This window comes from Lissotriton vulgaris, chromosome 5, assembly GCF_964263255.1.
Source record: "Lissotriton vulgaris chromosome 5, aLisVul1.2, whole genome shotgun sequence".
In the NCBI taxonomy this organism is placed as follows: Eukaryota; Metazoa; Chordata; class Amphibia; order Caudata; family Salamandridae; genus Lissotriton; species Lissotriton vulgaris.
Window position 1 is genome coordinate 1,480,051,651 of NC_141693.1, and position 18,951 is coordinate 1,480,070,601.

At 43.4% G+C, this 18,951-nt stretch overlaps 1 protein-coding gene across 4 annotated transcripts in view; it reads left to right on the plus strand.

Annotated features, from left to right (window-relative positions):
* Positions 1 to 11,049: 11,049 nt before the first annotated feature.
* Positions 11,050 to 18,951, plus strand: part of RBBP5 (RB binding protein 5, histone lysine methyltransferase complex subunit) — a 225,494-nt gene continuing 217,592 nt past the window's right edge. For 2 of the 4 annotated variants that reach the window (XM_086923451.1, XM_086923453.1), the window contains exons 1-2: positions 11,050 to 11,216; positions 14,983 to 15,008. In XM_086923451.1, the coding sequence (XP_086779577.1) occupies positions 11,198 to 11,216; positions 14,983 to 15,008 (45 nt within the window). In that variant the 5' untranslated portion in view covers positions 11,050 to 11,197. The remainder of the gene's footprint in view (positions 11,217 to 14,982; positions 15,009 to 18,951) is intronic. The other 2 variants (XM_086923450.1, XM_086923452.1) reach the window with 2 other exon arrangements.

Consider the following 18,951-nt stretch of genomic DNA (forward strand, 5'->3'; position numbering starts at 1 on the left):
TGTTACTCAATTGACGCGTTGATGCAAGGAAAACACATCCAAAATGGCCACACGTTGTGCGTAGTACGTGATGACACTATCACGTGACGATGACGATCAGCTACGGGAAGACTAGGAGATCAACTGCACGCGCAACTGTTCTTCACGAGTCATTCAGTTTAAAAGATGCATCATACGTTGCAGTAGATGGTTAAGGTAACCTCTTAATTTTCACAAAAAGTTCAGCCAGAAGTTACTCACTGTTGTAGTTGAAAGCCTCTTAGAAGTAATCCGTTGGTTAGTAATTGATAGCGATAATTTTCACTGGTCCAACGAAATTTAAAAGTAGAGAAAAAAATTTTTTTCCTTTAAAAAAAATCGATGTTGCTGCTGCCAAATCCCATCCTCGTCGCCATATATTGTAAGAAGGTTCCGCAGGCATGCAGGTTCTTCAGTAGATCTTTATTAACATATAAGTAATAGCAGTACAGCAACAACACGATAGTACGTCCTCCGTCCTCCCTTCCAGTAACTCTCTCCCCAGCATTCGCCCTTGCATACATTCCACGCATTCCACACGAGCACATGCACACACGCGCATACAGACACACACACGCACACAACACGATACCACACCCTTCTTTGCCCACCGGATTCCTCGCAGTTGCAATCGCACAGTTAGCGTCTATATTGTTTTCAATTCGGTTTTTAGCAATTTACGGCAGTCTTGGAGTAAAGCGGGGCAGCAGCATATTAGATGTGCCATTGCTTTTGCACTGCGATTACACAGCCTCCATCTGGTTATGTTACTCAGGGATTTCCAGCCAGGGTTCAGTTCTTTAACTGGCAGTGGCACTAGGCACGCCCACTGAATTTCTTTCAAGCACCTTTCTAGGGAGCTGTTTATGTATGGCTGGATTTTGTGTGTCTCGTATGCTTTCATTAGGCCTGCATATAACAGAGTGGTCTAGAAAGATCCAGTCCAAGACAAGACAAGTCGGATCTTCTTCCTTTTCTGGCCGAGCCGAAATAAGATCAACTCTTTAACTAGAATCCAAAATCTTAACTCTTCTTTCAGACCACCGTAAAGGACCAGGAGTCAGGGAAGGTGGACAGGACCAGTAGGGTCTTGATACTGCCAACAAGAATAGGACTCATGAACTATGCAAGAATACGAATAATACCTATCAACTAGAAAACTAACTGAAAGTGTTACTAAGCCTCTTTTTCTTTCATCTTTTCTCCTTTGTATTATTCTGTAAGAAACGTCACAGCCCCCCAAAAATTAGGTGTATTGTTGATATGTGTAATCATTTATTGTGTACAGATTCGTAGCGTGCTTGTATATAAATGTAAATGTTTTTTGAATATGTGTTTTGTATATGTGGTGAAGGAAGACTCTATCGCAAAAGTATAAAAAAGTTTAAAAAGAATTTAAATACAGGGTCAATAAAAGGGACACCTGTTGATACAAAATAATTTAGTGTAATCTGTGGTGTCTGAGGTACTTTTCTTTGAACTCACCTACTTTGATTCCAGCCTCAGATTTCCCCAAACGAATCACTCCCCTTGTTTATTTACCCTTCATTAGGCCTGCCAGCACTCTGATGTCCTTGAATCTCGATATGTCATCCTTCCTTGATAACTGGATGGTTTGGTTATTTAGCGCCTTCTTCATTACTGAATAGTTTACTTCCTCTTGGGAAAAGTATGCTGTGGATAGACCCAACTCAGCCACTGTCTCCAGGCAGTACTTCTGCCATGTATCTGGTCCCCCTTCGAATATCGTTCTCAGTACCTCCTTGAAGGATCCATTCTCGGCTTTTAGTGTCGTAAAGCAGAATTTTACCGGAGTGCTACTGCACTCATATTTTTGTTGCACCAGGCCAAACTCTTCACTGGTGATCTAGGCGTTTTGTGGGTATTTGGAAAGCCTGAAAATCCTTTTGTAGCACTGGCACTGACCTTTTCCATCTTCCCTGGTAATGCGTGTGATGCATACCCAGAAACTGCGAGCAATTTGGATTTTGGCACTCACTTTATAGGTTCCATGGTGGGGCTGTGTAATTTGCCCTGCAGCTTGCACAATGTGTAGATAGTGGCTTGTATTTTGTTTTATGTCTTGGCTTGGTGCACAGGGCCGTAGCTATGGGCGGGGCCCTGCAGGGCGAGGCAAGTCTATATTTGTCTGTGGCCCCCCAAACATTACATTTATGCTTGCTGTTTGTGTTGATGTGCCACAACAGCCACATTATATTCAGCTCTGCCAAGTATTACGAATCAGGCGTTAGACTAACTCATTTCAGTAAGGTGGTCCGCATCACGGCACTGAAATGGAAAGTCACGCATTATAGCGCCTGCCCAGCTGTCACAGCAGGAGTTCTTCTAATGTACCTTAAGCTAGTGTGGAGGCACGCAGTAACGGTGCACACAGTCGTGGAGTGCTCTGGCATGCTTGGGGACTGGCTCAGCTCCTGCTACAATGTAACAACACATTGACACGGCGCACGGCACGCACTTCGGTATTTCGTATTCAACTTTATTTAAGGCGGGTCGGGTCCTCCCTCCTTCTGCCTGAGGCGCATGCAGCACAGTTCTTGAGAAAGGTTTCGGCTTTCACGGCAGCCGGAAATTTAATAATGATAGAGTTGACACCCAGCCGTCACGTCCACCACCCTTTCCAGTACCTACAAGCACTATATCTAAATTACTCACCTGGAAATGGGGAATCCACACTATATCCTATATTTACCTCACAGAACTGGCCACATCTCTGATTCTGCAATTGCTATAACGTCTCTCGACGATCTCATTAACGCCCGACCACGGACGATCTCACTAACGCCCGACCACGGTCGATCTCATTAACGCCCGACCACGGACGATCTCATTACCGCCTGACCACGTACGATCTCATTAACGCCCGACCACGGACGATCTCTTTTTTTAATTTTTTTTTGCACCCAATATATATTCTTTATTGTCCGATTAATTAAAATCTTTACAATAAAACAACAGTTCATGAGCCAGAGCAATTTCTTACATTTCTTAAAGATAATAAGAAAGTATTAACAAATCTTTATAACTGTTGGAAGTACATAAAATATCATAAAAAGGTATTTTGTTCATAACCATATAAACAATTCATTTCATTATTATTCACCTTACATATTAATAAACCAATTCGTACAAATAATCTTTAAGTCCCCTGTCTGGTTTTTTTTTGTTTTTGTTTTTTTGTTTTTTCATTAACCCCTAAAAAGAAGCAGAGAATACGTAACAAATGTTTGGTCCAGTTGTGTTCTTAATACTTAAAATATAAAGTGCATTCATGCATCTTAAAATTTCCCCAAACGTCAGATACTTTATAAATTTTATCAAGTTACATTGCCAGTATAGAAAAAAATATAATTGGAATGATAGCCGCCTTCAATTCTTATTAAATGACCACAACGTCGTCCTGAGCCAGTGTGTTGCTTTCAAATCACACCATTCGCAACACAAAAACCACAATACTGCACCCGCAACAAAAGCAATCGAAAGCTGATCGTGACGCCAAATGTAGCGACCGGATTTTCAGACCAAGTTATCAGCTTATCAATTATAACACACCCAGCCGCCACGTCCACCACCCTTTCCAGTACCTACAAGCACTATATCTAAATTACTCACCTGGAAATTGGGAATCCACACTATATACTATATTTACCTCCTAGAACTGGCCACATCTCTGATTCTGCAATTACTATAACGTCCCTCGACGATCTCATTAACGCCCAACCACGTTCGATCTCACTAACGCCCGACCACGGCCGATCTCATTAACGCCCGACCACGGATGATCTCATTAACGCCCGACCACGGTCGATCTCATTAACGCCCGACCACGGACGCTCTCATTAACGGACGATCTCATTAACGCCCGACCACGGACGATCTCATTAACGCCCAACCACGGACGATCTCATTAACGCCCGACCACGGACGATCTCATTAACGCCCGACCACGGACGATCTCTTGGATACCTACCGTTTGAGTATCTGATGAGAGACAATTTCCCTAACACATGGAATAGGGGCCTGACCTTCCCAAACAGAAACCATCAGTGCCAATTATACCCACTGGAAGTTATTTCCTATCCAGAGTCAACATCTCCTTCCGTCATCAGTTACCTGTAAGAAGGGAATCAACCATCCTTCTATACATCTGCACCTGGCTAAAAAGAAAGGTTAATCCTGACAAAGGAGATAACATACGAGTGTAATCTCTAATCATTGGGATCTCTTTATTATGTAAAGGTAAAATGACAAGACTAAGAAGACATTCTAACAGCAGTATACCTATATATAGAATAAAGAATGAATTATTAGTGCAAGGGGGAACCTAAACATAACCTAGAAAGCAAAAAGGAGTGAATGATTATATAATGCAACCTATCTAGGAACGCCTCACCATAGTCTCACGCATTCTGGTCTCAGTAGCTGAGCTGGTCCCTCTTCCTCTCGCTTCGGTTCTTCCAGGACTCTGCTCTGCACTCGCTGGTACACATCTGCACCGCTAAGCCTCGTCAAAGCTTCTACACCTTCCTACTGCTTGAACCCTCTTCGATATCTTCATCTGCATCAGTCTACAATAGCACTCTGATAGCCACCGCTGCTGACTTCAATCTCTGCTCCCAAGTCTGGCTGTTTAACAGTCTTCCATCTCGGTGACTAACTAACTTCTCCAGCCGTCCTCTCCAACTCTCGGAACCAACTGAACTTTCCAACTCTCAAAACCAACTCACGATGTAATTCCAACCGCTCCAAAAACCATCTGACTGCTTTGCTCCACGGCTCTTCGATAATAGGCAAGGCACTCTGCTCATGGAAATTTCCAGCAAGCACCTTGCCTCCCACCGAATTCCTGTACCAAGCCCCGCGCTCCCACAGTGGCCAGCTCCAGTTACCTCTAGAGCCCGGGAAGTAAGCACATTCCTTCGATAAGGGACAGTCCTCACCGGTTTCCAACTAGTGAATAACAAGCTAAAACTAAACATCGCCTTTAGCCTACAAGTGCCTCGGATAACTGAGGCAAGAAGACAAGATGGCTGGTCTCTAGTTTAGGCCTCTAGGCCCGAAAAGAGGTAAAAGGACATAGTATCATACCAAAGCAATAGGGAAGCCTCACAAACAGATGAAATAAAGTCGGAAATAAAGAACCAATCTTCATATACTTAGATGGAGGTGGACAATGGTCACCACCAGTCCAAATGGTACAAATTACCCTGTCGCTACAGCCGGTTACTTCTAAACAGGCTTGAGGAATGGGCTCAGGGAAAGAATATAATAATCCAATGCCAATATGCTTTTGGAAAGTAAAGGGAACGGTGGATCAGTGTTTGAATTTAAATTTAATAATAGACAAATACATGGCGGCCAAGAATGGCCACTTATACCTTGCCTTCATGGATCTGTCGGCAGCCTTTGATTGTGTGGCACACTCTAAGCTGTGGCAGATCATGGAGGCAATGGGAATTGAGATCCAGATCATTAATGTAATCCGTAATCTATATGCTGAAGCAACGGCTTGTGTTCAATTTGGCAAGGGAGGAGAATGCACGAGATACTTTAGATTTACTAGGGGAGTGAGGCAAGGAGACGTACTTGCATCCTTCATGGTTGCCGTATATACTAATGCCATAGACTCTGCAATGCTAGGGTCTACCACAGATGTTCCTTTTATTAATTCTCTTCCTGTCCTGATACTCCTCTATGCTGACGACACAGAGATCCTTGCGCGAACAGGCAATGTGCTGCGTCGACTCGTAAAGGAGTATGCAAAATGTATGAACAATTTGAATCTGAAAATTAACTACACCAAGTCTTTGTTCTTTTGGCTGGTCCAAAACAGAAGAGACAGCCTCGAATGTACATTGAGGGAGTTAAGCTAGATTTTGTAGATTCTTTTAATTACCTAGGGATTGTGTTCCATAGAGACAATAATTGGAGAAATATGATCTCTAACAGGGGATTATTGATGGAAAAAAATATTGGGGCCCTTCTTAAATTTGTGAAAAAACTCAGGACCAAGCCAAGGGAAGTGATAAAAAAAGGTTTACGAGGCGAAAACACTATCTGCAGCCTCTTATGGCGCAGCTGTTTGGGGCATCTTTGATGCCTCTAAACTGTAGCGCATAGAGGATGCATTTTTGAAAAACTTGGTTTTGCTCTCCTGTTGTGCTCTAATTATAACGGTCACATGGAGTTGAGAGTTCCTTATATTATTGATAAGATTCGTATTGCACCAATTATGATGTGGCATTCAGTTTGGTGTAAAGAAACCCTTTTACTGACTAGAGCTATTATAAATGACACCCTGAAATTAGATGGTGTAAGTAAAATAAGATGGTTAAGATATGTCGAATCTAATCTCCAGGCGGTTGCCCTACATTTCCTTTATGAGGATCCGAAGATGTGCTTGTCAATGTCTAAGAGGGAGCTGATTACTCGCTTATTGGTCCATCTACAGGCGAGGAGGCACACCTCTAACTTTAAACTTCCTACAGTTAGACTATATCACGCTGCCCCAAGTCTAATTAATCTGAACTTCTACACATCGTGTTACAAATCTCCAACATAGATATATTTTAATGAGATTTTGTTTAAATTATATCCCCCTTATGTTAGGCCATCCGCCAAAATCCTACGCAATTACTGCACTCCCATTTTGCCCTTGTGACAAGCGATCTGCCCAGAATGACCTTCACTTTGTATTATTTTGTAAATTTTTAAGTGATGAAAGAAAAAGATTTATTGTCTCCCTTATCCGGAAATTGATTTTAAGCAATGTCATGTAGCCTTATATCATCTTCAGTTACTGTCTGATCCCTTTACATGTTTTTTGTTGGCCTCGTTCTTTTTATCGACCTTGAGCAATAGGAGATCAAATTGTTATTTTGACTTTTAAAATGTAATTCAAGACACGGGGCTGTGTAACATTTGTGTGTATACGTATGAATTAATATTTGTAGCTCATGATTATTTTTAAACCAATGTTTTTTATCTCCTCACAAATTACGTTTTAATATATCTTAATTTAAATTTTAATTGACAGTTTTTATCTATTGATGTACATGTGTCGATATTTTATTGGCGAAATAAACTTCTTTAAGACTGACTGACATGTCACTCCAACACCTTGTAAACCTGAGGTAATTAACATTTCCGATACACTGACTTACAAAAGTATGATTGATTGTCTCTGTTTAATGAGAGTGTGATACACTCTGACACCGTACACTGATATGAGTAGGACTACTGAGGAGCACGTGACGTCCTACTATCAAAGGGCGCAGGGAGTTATTATATTTGTAAAGACTGCTGCGGAGTGGCTCGACTGCTTGCTCAGCCTCACTGGTTTGTGGGCCTGGCCAGGGGTCCGGGCATCATAGTGCTTGGCCGCTGGCTCACCCCACACTGCTGTTTGCACCTCAGACCCTGTCCTGCCGTGCAGAGCTACCCACGCTGGAGCACGGCAGGTCTAGGAGCTGAATTATTGGTCTCCCTGCCCGCCAGCGAATTCCCGTCAGACCAGTCCGGGCCAGCCGACTTGAGGCCACTTGGTGTGGGAGAGTGCTGCATGATTATGCAACCAATCTAAATCCATCGTGCAAAAAACGATGGATTTAGGCCCAGATCCTTGTACTGGGGTGAATGTAAGACATTGATCTACATTCTGTCCATCAAATTGTTTTTTGTAATTTTCTCCCTGAGTGTACTGGGGTAGCTCAGACGTGGGTCCCAGAGCCTCCACACCACTGGAGTCAAGCTAGCCGGGCTGATGAGAGGTGTTACCTCGAAACCGGTCCGGTCCTCGGATGCTTGATTCCGGTCTGGGAAAGATATGGCTGTTGTAGTTCGGACTGGACTGTTCCCATGGGGCACAGGGTCAGAGCTGATTTGCATAAAGCCATTATCTGACCCAGGGTGGTGTGGAGTGCAAAAAATGATGGATTTAGGCCCAGATCCTTGTACTGGGGTGAATGTAAGACATTGATCTACATTCTGTCCATCAAATTGTTTTTTGTAATTTTCTCCCTGAGTGTACTGGGGTAGCTCAGACGTGGGTCCCAGAGCCTCCACACCACTGGAGTCAAGCTAGCCGGGCTGATGAGAGGTGTTACCTCGAAACCGGTCCGGTCCTCGGATGCTTGATTCCGGTCTGGGAAAGATATGGCTGTTGTAGTTCGGACTGGACTGTTCCCATGGGGCACAGGGTCAGAGCTGATTTGCATAAAGCCATTATCTGACCCAGGGTGGTGTGGAGTGCAAAAAACGATGGATTTAGGCCCAGATCCTTGTACTGGGGTGAATGTAAGACATTGATTTACATTCTGTCCATCAAATTGTTTTTTGTAATTTTCTCCCTGAGTGTACTGGGGTAGCTCAGACGTGGGTCCCAGAGCCTCCACACCACCGGAGTCAAGCTAGCCGGGCTGATGAGAGGTGTTACCTCGAAACCGGTCTGGTCCTCGGATGCTTGATTCCGGTCTGGGAAAGATATGGCTGTTGTAGTTCGGACTGGACTGTTCCCATGGGGCACAGGGTCAGAGCTGATTTGCATAAAGCCATTATCTGACCCAGGGTGGTGTGGAGTGCAAAAAACGATGGATTTAGGCCCAGATCCTTGTACTGGGGTGAATGTAAGACATTGATCTACATTCTGTCCATCAATTTGTTTTTTGTAATTTTCTCCCTGCATGATTATGCAACAGCTGTGAGAGGGCCGGTGGTCACTGAGGGGGAGTCACGCTTCCTCAGTCTGGGGGCTGCAGAAGAACAACAGAATAAACACAGTGGATTGTGGCGGGCTTCCAGGAGTTGTGCTTTAAGGGGTAACGTTGGCGCCTCCTGGATCCAGCGGTCACAGGACGGCCATGCGGGCCCTACAGTCATGTCAGAGGCACTGCAGGAGCAGATGGTAATTACATGAGGTCCGGGTAGCTGAGGTGACGAGCATGCCGCCTCTTGCACCACCGCGGCCTGCCTCGGCCTCTCAGAGGTCACCCGGGAAGCGGCCGAGCAGTCAATAAACCATCAGGTAAAGCTTTTGTTTCCGTTTGTTGTCACAGCAGAAGAAAATAAAGCGGAACACAAAAATATGGCAAATGGAGTCTGAACCTCGGCTACATTCCGTACCCCCTAGTATTGCAGTCATTATGATATTTTCTCTACTCGAGGTGGGCAAGTGGCAGGCACACTGCACAGGTTTTCTAACTGACCCTACTACAATAACTGACTTTGCTGACATTTGCAGAAACGTTCTTTTATTTGCAGTGGTGCAGCGTGGACTGCCAATGAGAGGGGTGCACATCGGAGTCCTCGTTTTTTATTAACAGTACGATCAGTTTAGGAGGGCAGTAGGGCTTCAGGTTGCAGATATGTATGACTTCCCAGACTTTAATGCTTGATTTTGCTTCCGAAAAAGTCTCACTCATAGCCGTTGAAATGTCACTCATAATTACACAAAAATTATGAAAACGTCACACATAGCAATCTGAAACCTTGGCAGCTATGCTCGTTATAGATGTTTAATGCACTCAAACCTCTTAGCAGGCCTACTCTGGTGTGGTCGAGAATCACCAGGTCGTCAGAGTACTGGAGCACGTGTAGATGTTGCTGTCTGATTTGCAAATTCAGTTAATGAGCATTCAATGATCAAGGTGCACGACTAAGGTTTTTTTTAATTAGATGAGGTCAGATTAACCTTTTTATCGTGGAGGTGTGAAACTTTGACATATGAATTTCTTTGAGAAAGGAAGGTGGTACCGGACGGGACTGATGTCATTCCTCATTTGGAGGTTATCACCCTCCTTGGACTCGCCTTCAAAGGAAGCAAAATGCATCCTGTAGATTTCAGTGGGATCACCAGCTCTGGTAACCTTCCTCACTTTAAAAGAATAAAATGTTGTTAATATTGATTTTAGTGGGATCAAAGCCCATCAAAGCCACTTGATCTGATCATAGTTTGTGGCTAAAAATGATTAGAAGAAATGCAGAGCCAGAGCTTTAACTCAGTACAGCTGAGGCGATCTGATTTGGAGCACCACCCAAGGTACCTAGGGGCAGATTTATGTTAACTGGCGCATCCCGAGGGATGCGCCAGTTAACATGCGCCACAGTGCGCCACCCATGGTGCGCCGCATTTATGATGCGGCGCACCATGGGGCAAAAACGGCACAGATGCGTCACGCATCTGTGCCGTAAAAGTGACGCATTGCTGGGGTTGCGTCGCAAGCGCGACGCAGCTCCAGCAATGCTCTGGGGGGCCTATTCTTTCAATGCTGCCTCAAGCCTTACGCCTGCTTCAAGCAGGCGCAGGGTTTTGACGCAGCATTGCCCTGAAAGTGACTGAGTGAAATCTCATAGATTTCACTCAGCCACTTTCAGGAGGCGTTCCTGCGCAGGAACGCCCCTCCCTGCGCAGGAACGCCTCCTCATGGCGCAGTGCTATACAACGTGACGCATCTCCTAGATGCGTCACGTTGTAAATAGGGCGCAGGGATGCGCCACGTTTCCGCGCCGTTGCGTCACGCAACAGCGGCGTAAACGTGGCGCAAGCCCTTCATAAATCTGCCCCCTATTCTCTGTCCCCTTACGCACACCACCCTCTGCTTTCTATTTCAGGTTAGTTCACTCAGGCTCCGATACTCACCTCTAGCAGTTAAAATGCTAAAGTGTACCTTATGAAGCATTCAGAACACCGTTAAGACCAACATGTTTATTTTTTTATGCAAATAAGGCGCCATTTTTAAACTGCTTTCTAGTTGATAACGCCCCTAGGATAGCTACGATAGGGGTATATTTGCATCCAGTCACATATTATCTCGCAGGCTTGAGCCTCCTGCAGCTATGGCCCATAGGAGCAGCCATACGTTGAGAGCCCTGAACCCGCACTGCCCTGGGCCCGTGGGCCGGCGCATTTGAAAGAGAAACAAACGGACGGGAAAGTCGATGGGAGGAGCGCACTTCCTTAGTCTCTCTTCATTTTCTATTAAGATGATTACTCGGTTGATGTCCGTTTTCTGTGTTGATTCTTGGGGTGACTTCGGTAGTGCCAGTAATCAATGTATGTTTTTTGTCAGGACCCTTTTTACTGTTTCTCTGCTCTTGCGCCTTGACACCGTGGAGGGCGGAATAAAGGGGCCGACCCGTGCCCGGCAGTAACGGCGGCATTATGAACCTGGAGCTGTTAGGTGAGGGTTTTAAGGGATGCCTGTAGTGTCAACTTTATATCGTTAAACATGCTCTTGTTTTGATAGCCCGAGTCCTGTGTTATGGGCTCACCTGACTCTCATTCATAGCGTGAAAATGTAGCCACTACTTCATCTCTCTTGACAAGCGGATGCTGTTAATGAGTGAGCCAGCATCCACGCTTTTCCAAATAGCAGTTAACGTTCTCTGTAAAGCCTCTTTGACTTAGATCGGTACCACCAACTCAGAGTAGCAAATTGCAAATAAAAACAATTATGAATGTAATTTATCGAAAAGAAGTATTAAGCATTTTACAAAGCAGCACTTCACCAGGCAGTCTCGAAACTTTAACAGAACTACAATTCCATTGTTTAGAGAAAGCTATAATTATAAATAACCGAAGATGTTGCGTCTGTGGGTGGCAAATACTCCATAGAATAGCACCCAAAGATTCCTTGATTACAGATCACACATTTTGGTCAATTGATAAGCCTGCACATCTCATTTGCACAAATGTTACATGATGCCCATGTTTGCTTATATGTATCACTGCATAGATCTGCATGAATGCAACGTCATCATTTTGAAACTAAGCTAAATTAAATGGATCTGGTGTTTTAACGGACGTGTGCGCTAGCACATTTTACAGCGATTATTACACTTAAGTAGAACTGCTAGGCATTCAGTGGACAGTGCACCAGTTTCTTAATGAAATGTTTCATTGTAGCTAAAAGGACTTGTGTAGAAACCGCTGTTTTAAAGAAGAGGCATGTCCTCCACAGTTCAGTCAGGCGGAACCATCCACAGATCGTTCTGGTAGTCCCAGATTGGGCTTGGAGAGTTTAGCACAGGCGTCTCCAACCAGTAGCACAGCAGCTACTGGTAGCTCACCTGCACCCTCAAAGTAGCTCTCAGAGGTGAAGCCAAACCAATCCGATCTCGATGATTCTGTGTATATTAAAGAAGGCAGCACTGCTAGTTTCATTACCCGTAAGAGTTACAGACAGCCAAACCAATGGCAGGACCTCTTGATAACACTCAAACACATACTCTGTTGGCCTATCAATCAATCAATCAATCAGAGATTTATAGAGTGCACTACTCACCCGTGAGGGTCTCAAAGTGCTGAAGGGGGGGGGGGGGTGCATTTGGGCAGCTCCGGTCATTTGAAAAGCCAGGTCTTGAGGCTCTTCCTGAATGCTTTCAGTGAGGGGCTTCGTCTGATCCTGAGGGGGGAGTTCGTTCCAGGTCTTGGCCGCGAGGTAGGAGAAGGATCTGCCTCCTGTTCTGGCCAAAGTCTGGTCAGCAGAGCGGAGGTTTCTCTTGGAGGCGTAGAAGGAGATTCTTTCATTGAATTATTGGGGTCCGGTGTTGTGGAGGGCTTTGTAGGTGTGTGTGAGCAGCTTGAAGGACACTTTTTTTCCGAAGGGGAGCCAAGTGGAGGTCTCGTAGGTGCTGGGTGATGTGGTCTTGTTGTGAGATGCATTCTGACGGTATGGAGATTGTGGAGCAGAGATTGGTTGATTCCGGCATAGAGGGTATTCCTATAGTCAAGTCTGCTGGAGATGAGTGCATGGATGACTGTCTTCCTGGATTCGGGAAGAATCCATTTAAAGGTCCTGCGAAGTATGCAGAGGGTGTTTGTGGAGGCTACGGTGTTGGCCTATGGGTCTGCCAGATGAACCATCATTATCCACATTAAATCTACCTAAGAAGGAGATTGGCCATGTTATATGCCCTGCTCTGTCAGTCACACAGTGTTTGACATCAAAGAATAGTGGCAACAGTAACCAAGGCGGACCCACCAAAGTGTGTGACTGCAAGAACTAGAATGAAAATGTGTTAGTTGGGAGCATGATCAACCGAAGAGCTGAGGGAAGAGAGTAAGCATCCAGGGCAGAGAAAATTAGAAGCATCAGGTTCATTTGTGTGTGGGTGTGTGACATTGTGTCCCTCCCTAATAAACAGTGTTGGTTCCTTAAAGCTACTCCTAGTGTCAAGGGATGCAAAATATGAATGCTGGTCCCCCTCATAAGAGTATTATCTCTGACGCAATTGTACCAGTTCATGGTATAATTGTGCCATTGCCAAAATATTTTCATCCTTGACTATTTTGGGCATACAAGTCTAGTAATTATATACTTGCTGCCATCACTGATATATTAAGAGCATGACTGGCTTGCTTTTAGCCATTCCCGACAGAGTGATAACTGCTTCTCCCATAATAATGTTCGTAACTGATATATGTTGGGCATCCAGCTGTGGCACAGTGGTAGCCCGGTTTAATGGTGGGAATTATTAGCATAACAGATGCATTAATAGTGTTATGGTGAGCAAGCATGGCCCTTGATTCAAATTCCTGTGTTTTTGAAGCAGAATTTGCCCATCAAAGGCATTTTTAAATGATGGTACTCAATGAAATCGAAAAAAATGATGTTTAGGAACTGTATTTTCTAACCATGAAAACTAATTAGATTTTTAAAGAAAAAAATCATGCTTTTTCTGAAAAGGTTTTTCTTTTGGAAAATTGAGTTTGATTGCTCAAAGTGGAAAGTGGTTTTGATGGAAAAATGTTTATTTTTAAAAACGAATATGCCAATGAAGACAAAATATTACAATTCTAATACACATTTAAAGTTTGTTAGCTAAATGATAATTCAATTTGAGTTGGGGAGACTTACTGCTGTGGTAGTACCCTTTGTGGCACACAGCATGTGATGATTTGAATTTTACATGGTTACAAGTATTTAATATTGATAAACGTTTTCCAAGCATGCTGCAGATAATCTCATCCGGAATGTTTGGGCAGTTACTACTGATAAATCGTTCTCAGGTTGGTCATAGTGTAATGTTAATACATATCATCAGCATTTTACAGTGATAAAATATGCTAGTAGCTCGGTAGGACTTTCCTTGAGCAGAATTAGCTCTCACTAGAGAAAAGGTTAGAGACCCCTGGTTTAGCATCATTCCTTTACGCCTTTCTTAGTTCCCTTGATCTGCCCTCATTATTCAACTTACCTACTGTGATATATTTTTTGAGAGTATCACCCATCATGACCTGCCTAATACCTTCATTCTGCTTAGTAGGTCTTTAATTTGGTCTTAACCATCCTGATGTGTTGCCCCTTCGAGTCTCCTAATGGACTGCTGATCGCATCAGAGCACTGCAAGCCTGCTCAGTTCAGCTTTCGTATACCCCTTTTTTCCTGACAAGTTGTGCATCCTATCTTCTGAAGGAGGTGTCGCATTTCCAATATGGGACAGCCCTCCATGCTCCTTGATTTCTCTATTCCACCCATGTCCCTCTAAGGAGGAGAGAAGGTTGCATTGGTTGGTCACACGGCACACACTTAACTTCTGTATTGATAGGACTAAGAAGTACTGCCTGGATGGTCAGTTGTTTGTTAGGCTCGCTGATGTAAAGAAAGATAAAACGGTTAAGAAACAAACGCTGGGTAGAATTTATTTATTTTCTTACGGCTTTTTGTTTTGTCAAAGCCAGTGTTTTATATATCTTATAATGCAGTTTACAGCATTAGACAGACGTTGCAGAGTGATAATGAAGGTATGCAGGAGACTGGGGGAAGTTGCAAGTTCCAGTTTTATGCCAGTGGGAACTGTGGAATGATGTAGAGATGTTGATGGGTGAGTTTGATAATTTGTACATAATAGAATACTCCAGAAGTTATTTTACAGATGAGTAGAGTCTAGGAACAGATAATATCCATTAAACACTAAATGTTTATTTTTTTTATTTTGTTGCAGAGTCGTTTGGACAGAACTACCCAGAAGTAAGTTGGATCTAACTTGCATAACTCATGTAGACTGCTTTCCTTCGAGAGGAGTCATTTGAAGGCTTGTTTTTTAGTTATTCATAAAACATTATGTGCATTTGTATTTGGTCGCAACTTCATGTCTCCACGATTCAGCTGTAAAATAAAAATTGTATTTGTATCTAGTCTCCTATGAAATAAAGCTCCCATTCACAGTCCAGCGTCGCTCCATCCTGCCAATCGATTGAGGGTGTGGGGTTTTTGAACATGTCACAAGAATTCAAGCTCTTGTCAAAACGTTTTCATTTCAAAACATGTTTACAAAGGTGCTATTGATAGGAAAGATGAAGTGCATTTTTTGATAGGTGCATACAATAAAAATGTAATTTCATGGGACCCTTTTTCAGGGGAAGAAGCAGGCTTGCTTTAGTGATCCCTTTTCCAGCTCTTCTTCTGCTGTCAAGTTACCATCAGTCCATAGGCTATCAGGTGTCCTTCTGTAGTAAGCAGGCAACTCATTAAGCCCAGACAACTCGAGTATGTTAAGTACAACAGAGTTTGTGCTTTTAGGTATATTTTGAGTGAATCAATTTGATACAATATAGCTGTACGAGATGTCGCTAATCCAGATTAAGTCGAGCATCCATTATGTTAAAGCAAGGTTTTCCATGTGACAAAGTATATGTACAGGATAACATTGTAGTTATGTGCACAAGGTAAAGTAAAAGGGTAAATTGGTGAAAGCAGAGGAGTCCCCAAGAGATTTTAGGATTACAATTCATATTTTTTAATCAACAGTTACAATACACACTTTTTTAATCGACCATCATTTTATTACACTATGATAAAGTGAATCATTTAAATATTAATACCGCAGTCAATGCCGTGTTCTACAATTGTTTCAGCACCTACCTTTATTGACAAAAGTCTCTTCATTGGCATGTAGTTCCCTCTTAAGGATAAACCAAATTTCATAGACGTCTTTGCTGCACAATTAACCACAAGAGCTGCAGAACTGACATGGGACTCTGAATAATATTTTGAAAAATATTTGTGCGTTTTAGGCCTAAATACCTGACATGCTAGCAGGCGTGCAACGCCCATTGGGCTGAAAGAGCTTCATCCCCCACTGTAGTGTGAGTCAACCCGCTGCTGCAGCTCGAGCTGCTGCGGCCTTGTCTGGGCAGTGTCTGGAGTCTTATCTCCGGCACCCCTGAGCTTTTCACAGGTCTTTAAAAACCATTTGCATATTTACATACCTTTTGTAAACTGGTCACCGAGGCTTAGTTTTTTTTTATGGTTCCAGTATCCCCTGGGCCCCAACTTTGCCTATTCCTTACATTTGTATTTTACATTTACTGCCGTAGTGTGAGATGCATTTCATAAAAAGAAATATAAAGTAGCGTTGCCAAAAGAAAAATACCAGCCATTTGTTGTTTAAAGAGCCTGCAAAGGCCTTGTATTGACACTAAATAGGGTTATAAATAAAATCATATGTACACATTTGTATTGTGACTTTTTTGTCTTTGTTCCCTTTTATTATCACTCATGGATCATTCAGGAAGCCACTGAGCACAATTAAAAATCCTTTTTATGTATATTTGCTGTTCCATGTATGCACAGATAAGTGTTTATAAATAGGCTTTAGGTGACTGCTTATTTTTGTAATGTTTGGGACATCAATATAATGAGGGGGCAACCCTAATCAAACTACTGGAAGTTTGTTACAGGATGAGACAATATTTATTTCCTCCACCCTCGATCCCTGAACCGGGCAGGACTGGAAACGCAAACCGGCCTTGGCAATTGAGTCGGACCGTCCTTGGGAAGGGTGCTGGAAGAGGAGCGGGGGTGCACATGGAAAACACTGCAGCTGCTTTTGGTACAGGGGGCCGATATTGCAGCACCGGTGCAAAACTGGCCCCCTTTTTGCAATGCAACAGGCCTCTCATTTGTTATAGTTAGAGTTATTGGCATTGTAAATATAATATCGGCTATGTGGTTTTGTTTGCAGTGTAGAGAATGTATGTAACGATAAATAGCTGCAGGTATTGTAGTGGACTAAGTATAGGTATTTTGAACTGTAATGTAAGAGGTAGTGGTGGTGGCAAGAGGAGTAGGTAGCAGTAGTGTGCAGTGTTTGCGTATTTGGACTTAATAGTTGACGTAATGAGAAAAGCATCTGTAGCATTACCAAGATTGTACTAATGTGATATGATAGTTGTATTAGAGAAGCAGCTGTAGTACTGTGTAGAGGCATAAGAAGTAGTAATTTGTTTGTAGTACAGTAGTGTAAAGTGTAGTATATGCCTTTTGAGTGTGTTACAGTCATGTGTTGTTTGTATACACACAGTAGAACACCAACCAGGACCGTAGCATGAGTGGACTTGCTAAAATGTCTGGTGTTTCTCCAAAGATTTAGAAGCCCAAAACCCAAACCGAAGCGCCACAGCTTGGTACAGTAAAAGCGGCATGAGATCTAACAGCCGGCTACCAAAAGCTAATCAGCGAGATGCAGTAAAATGCAAGTGCCACAAAAAACGAAGAAGGCACACATCAAAGAATACAAATCCAAGATTTGTCAAAGTGAAAGCGACATGTAAATCTAAAATGGAACATATCTAAAAATGAAATGCAGAGGTTCGTAAAACTAAATACGCCATGGAGACACTATGGTTTGTTAATACAAAAGCGCTCGAAAAACTCTCCTATGGGAGAACACAACGCCGCAGTTTGCTAAAGTGAATGCGGCATGAGAACCTAGAAACTCGCATACCAATAATGGACGCCGGGGCTTAGTAAAACAAAAGCCCAACTCCCATATGGGAGAACGCAGCGCCGCAGTTTGCTAAAGTGAATGCGGCATGAGAACCTAGAAACTCGCATACCAATAATGGACGCCGGGGCTTAGTAAAACAAAAGCCCAACTCCCATATGGAAGAACGCAGCGCCGCAGTTTCCTAAAGTGAAAGTGGCATGAGAAACTAGAAACTCACATAACAATCATGGACACCGCGGCTTAGTAAACCGAAAGCGCCGCCGTGTACTGTAAGAGGTTACATAGGTGAATGCGGCATAAGAACAAAAAACTTGCATACCAATAATGGACGCAGCGGCTTAGTAAAGCGACAGCGCTGCCGTGTACAGTAAGAGGTTACATAAGTGAATGAGGCATGAGAACTAAAAACTCACATCATAATAATAGACGCCGCGGCTTAGAAAAGCGAAAGCGCCAACTCCCATATGGGAGAACGCAGCGCCGAAGTTCCCTAAAGTGAAAGCGGCATGAGAAACTAGATACTCGCATAACAATAATAGACGCAGCGGCTTAGTAAAGTGAAAGCACTGCAGTGTACTGTAAGAAGTTACATAAAAACATTGTGAAACGCTGCAAACTATAAAAATAACATAATGGAAAATGCAGCGTCGCTGCTATTGTCTCTGAAATTGTGTGCATAAAATAGTACTGAAGACACATACATCCAACATTGTGAGGCCGCGAGTGCAAAATGCAGTCCTTATGGGCGAGCCGAAAAGGAGACAGGGAGTGAACAAAAAAAGCCTCACTCCAAACTAAAAGCGAGTGTTTAACATAATGTGTGATGCGCGCCAATGAAAAGCATAGGCGGAGCTTCCACCCCACTTCCAACTTTAACTTTACTACAATAGATCTCGCAGAGCGAGGAGCGCATGCCCTACAATGCTAGGTGAGACCTAAAAACGACACCCACAGTTCTAAAAACCTCCCTCACCCTTCTGGCCCACAGAGAAAACGCTTGGTGCCCGCTACAACCAGCCTGGCCCTGTCCCTGAATAATGCCATAATAGCAATAGTTTACTTATTTCTGAAACCCTGCGCCAGCCCTCAATAAAATGCTGAGTTACTTCAAGTGTCTGGGAATGCACTCTGCATTCAGGCAACTCGCTCCTCATCCTTGCCATTCACTTTCAACCTCACCCT